At 38.9% G+C, this 5225-nt stretch overlaps 1 protein-coding gene across 1 annotated transcript in view; it reads left to right on the forward strand.

Annotated features, from left to right (window-relative positions):
• Positions 1-5225, forward strand: part of LOC107566706 (uncharacterized) — a 101602-nt gene that overhangs the window by 13742 nt on the left and 82635 nt on the right. Inside the window, 1 exon segment of the mRNA XM_016252235.1 lies at positions 2599-2772. Within this exon segment, the coding sequence (XP_016107721.1) occupies positions 2599-2772 (174 nt within the window).

The raw sequence follows: 5225 nt of genomic DNA on the forward strand, positions 1-5225 counted from the left end.
GTTGGTCTCTTTTTAAAGAAGACAATCAGCAGATTATGGCAAAAGGGGATTTTTTTTCTCCAAAAAATTTAAGTATCAAAAAGTTATAGAAGTTTAAATTTATTGTAAAGAAAATACACTGTACTAATTTTATTATGTTTTATAGTTAATACATATTTTACATAATAGGTTTTACTCTAAAATTGCTATAAAATTTAAGCCTTCGGTCTAAATAAGTTATGTTCCAAATTTGAAGTTGATCTGAACAAAATTGAGGTTTCTGTGAGATTTTATTTGGGGCATCATACCACAAACAGCCACTGGGTGCCATCCAAACTCCACTGAATTTTTTAATGCATTTTTCTGCAACATATGTTGACATTTCTCTGCCAATTTTGCTTCTATCACAAAATAAAAAACTCAGACCTTTCCAGAGATATGTTTTTTGTCAAGATTATAAAAAGTTTTGATTGTAAAAGACCGTAATGCATTTTGTAATATGACACTTGACACCGCCTGCTAAGGGGGAGGAGACCACCAAAATATTTTAAAGTACCATTTCCATGGTAAGGCAAAGTTCGATTTCAAAATGGTTTTCACAGGATGAATCTTGGGCTTCTTAGCTTTCAAACTATATATAATTTATGATGATTACTAAAACATTTGATTGAGAAAAAGGACAACAACAAAAAAAGAGCGCTAAGCATCCCACAGGTGGAATGGTGACAGTTGAAATTTGTGTTCAACAGACGTACTTTGTGATTTTAATCCAGTGCGAATCTGCCAAGTCTGTGTTTTTCTCACAATTTCTGTAAAAATTCTAATCCTGTCCCAATGCAAATGTCTGTGATTGCTGATATTGTATTGTATTAACCCAAATCTTCTCCTCATGTTTTATGGCCTACCTGAGCCATTTGTGCACCAATCTTCCACATGCTGCACTTTTCACTGTGGATGGTATCCAACAAAAAAAAATAATAAAAAAATTAATAAGGAGAGCCAGATATATTTTATAATAAATGTAAAAATATATGAATGCATATTTCATTAGACTATATCAGTGGCGTAGCAAGAATTTTAATTTTGGGGGGCCCGTCTTAAAATGAGGGGGCCGCTCTATATTAAATGTAGACTATAATGTCTATATTAAACATGCACATTTTCAAGTGTTTGTGCGGAGTGTGCAAGCTGAATCACAGCTTCATGGAGGTGCAGGTATACTGCTGCACGCACTGTGCGTAGCCTACCATGAGCGCTTCGACTGAATTGAGAAATGTTTGCCCCTTAAATATTTAAGCAGTTATTATATGTGTCTCATATTTCTTTTGACTGAACCAGCCACGCCATTAATTATGAATTAATCAGTCTTTTGATTTGGTGCTATCACTAAACTGATTATCTTTGCAAAATAGACTAAATCGATTCATGTTCGTTCGAACCGCTCTCTCACTGTTACTTGTTAATAGATAAACTACTTAAAAACACAGAGAACAAATAGTGTTGGATACAGTGGATTCAATGCTAGCCGCAGTAAAAACACATTGTAAATACAAACCTTTCATGCTCTCTAGAGTGCAAATGCAGATATGCACTGGATATATTTGTGGGTCCTTGGCATCGAACAGTTTGAAACACCATTGATCTGTGGACAGTGCGTTTTGTCTCTCTCACATAGAAACAGGACATTTACACGCAAGCCACTTGTCAATAAAATTGTTTCGGGAAAACCGCTCATAGCCTATAAGTCTGTCTAACCCTAACTGAATAGCATCGCCTACAACAAGGCTACTTATCGAGAGCGGTGGCCTAGAGTGAAGCCACATCAGTGCGTGCCATATGTGTCAAAACTATTTTTTGCTCTCTGCATTGGCCTATTACAATGAATTTGTATTTTAGAAATGGGAATACAACAAATTCATGCCAATGTTTTACATTCAAGCTATAAAAGTTATAGTTTAAATTTCTTTAAAAGCATCTGGAATACAATAACACAATTTTTAAAGGTATCTGTAGACTTGTTGCACAGTTTTTTTTGTTTTTTTTGCTAATATGTTCATCATTTAAGTGAAATATATTTTGTTTAGGACTGTATATTTATGTATATTAGATATATATTTTTTATTACGTTTTTCTCCTTCACACAGAAGCGCTGCAGGTGCTTGATGTGACGATTATAGTAATAGTTCTGATATTTGTGCTGCTATTTGCGCACGCATGCACTTAGTTCTAATTAATTTAAATCTTTATTTTACCGCACTGCCCTGCGTGCCTGTCTGCTACACCGCCTCGTGGCTATGACACTGGACTATATACGCCGTATGTGATGCACAAAACCATATCACATCTAGAAAACACGCCCACCTCTGTAATAAACACGGGGATGTTAGTCCCGTCCGAATTGGTACATGAAATCACAGACTTCGGGTGATAAGAATTAAAACTCAAGTGTAGTTTAAAAAACTAGTCCTATCCAAATAGGGCTTAATACACTAACTATGGAAACATACTACTGAGAATGATCTGTTTCTTTAACTCTGCCCATAAACATAATGGGAGCAGCGAAAGGTATAGAATTACAACAAGATTATGCAATCTGAAATTGTCTTCTACTTCCTGTAGGTTTCTGAAAAGTCCTGCTGCACAGGAAGCATGTGATTATCTCACTAAAGTTCTGGGTAAAAGTCCATTACTATTGACAGAACTGGATCTGAGTGAAGATAAATTAGGAGACATGGATGGGGAGAAACTCTCTGCTCTTTTGATGGACTCTCATAACAAAGTGGAAAAAATGAAGTGAGTGAACATGATTTTATAGACAAGATTATTCATATTCATGCACAGTGCTAATTCAAAGTACAAAAAGTGTAATTATTTGTAAAAGGTGTTTACAATGCTAAGTAAATGCACGGCTAAACAGTGTTTATAGTCTGGATTTGAATGTGTCTACTGACTTTTTCTGGAAGCTGATTCCAGTGTGTAGTTGAACATGAACAAACCATTGTTTTGAGCGAACCTTAATATTTCTATGCATAAATGTAAAACATACTGTATAATCTTAATTGTTGTATTTTTGGCTGGTTTTGTATTTTTATTGTATTTAAGCTATGCTTTATATTAAGTTTTTTTTTTTGGGGGGGGGTCATAATCCTGGAAGCGTTGTGTTCTTTATGAGCCGTAGCTGTCTAATGGTCTTTTTGGGAAGGAAGGTGTTTGTAATAGTCCATTCTGCTGGTGATGAAATGAAACATTTTTATCAAATCCTAATGGGATATAAAATCATCTATTTCTTGCTATATGTTTGAGATGATAGTATTCTGATTTAGTTATTACTTTGACATAACTACTGAAATTCAAAATCTCACCTATATTCCTGACTTTTTTTTGTATCCCTAGACTTCTGGGTTTACCCAAGTTTTGGGTTTACATTGAGAATTTCATCCTTTTTGTCAAATACAATAATCTCTGTTTTTCTTTGTATATTTAAAGGAAGAATTGGTACATCCAACAGTTACTTTTATCACTCAATGTCTCTGATATTTCAGTCCAGTGTTCATTGTCAGACCTGTGATGGGCCTCATTGGCTTTTGCTGTGCTTTTGCGAAGATGCTGAATGTTGCGACGGTACTCCTTACCTCTGCAGTCTACAACATAAGATCTTGGAGCACAATGCTGTCTCACAATATGACACCAGGAGACCACTTATGATTTCCAGGATATGGTTGCATCCTTACTTCATCCCCAGGATTTAGAGCAGGTCGAGGACCACTTGCCCTCTTGCGGTCATGGTAGAAATTTTGGATGATTTTACTTTCGTCCAGTTGATGTTTCACTTTAAGAGGGTCATAAGCACTTGGTGAGAGCAACTGCCGAGCAGCAGGCAGGTTGTTACGGGGCCATCTGCCCATTAGCAGCTGCGCTGGTGACAGGCCTACTGACTCTATCGGCGTTGTCCTGTAGTCGAGTAGAGCAAGATGTTTGTCTGTTGCCTTGCACCAGAGTTTCTTAACAGTCTGAACTGCTCGTTCCGCTTCGCCATTGGAGTGTGGCATGTGCAGTGATGACGTTTTGTGTGTGACTCCATAGCTTCGGCAGAAGTCCTTAAATTCCTCTGTGGAATATTGTGGACCGTTGTCCGTTCGAAGAATAGTAGGGATTCCGTGTCTGCTGAATTGAACCTTGAGGGCTTCCACGACGGCACTGCAATACAGACCTTTCAACTTATCCACCTCAATGAATTTTGAATAGTAATCCACCAACAGAACATAGTGATTACCTTCAAACTCAAATAGATCTGAAGCCACCTCTTCGAATGGAAGTTCTGGAGTTTCTGTGGGCTTGAGCGGTTGTCTGGGTAACCGATTCTGGAAATCAGCACATTTGCTGCAGTTCTTTATCATTTCCTCTATTTTGGCACTCATGCCTGGCCAGTATAAGACCTCACGAGCTCTCTGTTTGCTCTTAACTATCCCTAAGTGAGACTGGTGTACAAGCTTCAGCATATCATTTTGCATGGAAGGAGGTACTATTATACGGAGGCCTTTATAGATGACGCTATCAGCTATGGCAAGCTGACTTCGAGAGTCCCAATGTGGTTGGACAACTGTGGGTACATTGCGTCTATGGTTTGACCATTTTGCATGGAAGGAGGTACAACTATACGGAGGCCTTTATAGATGATGCCATCAGCTATGGCAAGCTGACTTCGAGAGTCCCAATACGGTTGGACAACTGTGGGTACATCGCGTCTATGGTTTGGCCACCCTTGCTGTATCATTTGTTGGAGGGCGCTGAGCTAATTTTTCGTGCGCTCTTGGAGCACTGAGTATCTCTGCTCACTAACAGAGACCAAACTGAGCATAGAGATACACTCCAGGCCTTCAATTTCTGACTTTTTCTCGGGTAGTTGTGCTCTAGACCAGTGTTTCCCAACCGGGGTGCAGCGGCACCCTGGGGTGCCGTCTGTCGAGAGCAGGGGTGCCGTGTAAAAAATCATTTTTTAATATTTTTAAATTGCTAAAATGCTGCCGAAAATTAGTTCCCATTCAGTCAGTCACGTTCAACGTTACGTCAGTGACTGACGAATTGGGATCTCGCCCGAGAGCCCAATCACCTTCGAGAGTTAACTAAACAAGCCAATGACAGTTGGCGTGCGTGTTTCGCCACGCGCACCCCGCCCCGCAGCGCGGGTATAAAAGGAGAGCGCGTGCAAACGCACATCAGCTTTTCGCTTCGGAGCCGAGCCTTCT

This window comes from Sinocyclocheilus grahami, unplaced genomic scaffold (assembly GCF_001515645.1).
Source record: "Sinocyclocheilus grahami isolate Dianchi unplaced genomic scaffold, SAMN03320097.WGS_v1.1 scaffold1094.1, whole genome shotgun sequence".
Classification (NCBI taxonomy): domain Eukaryota; kingdom Metazoa; phylum Chordata; class Actinopteri; order Cypriniformes; family Cyprinidae; genus Sinocyclocheilus; species Sinocyclocheilus grahami.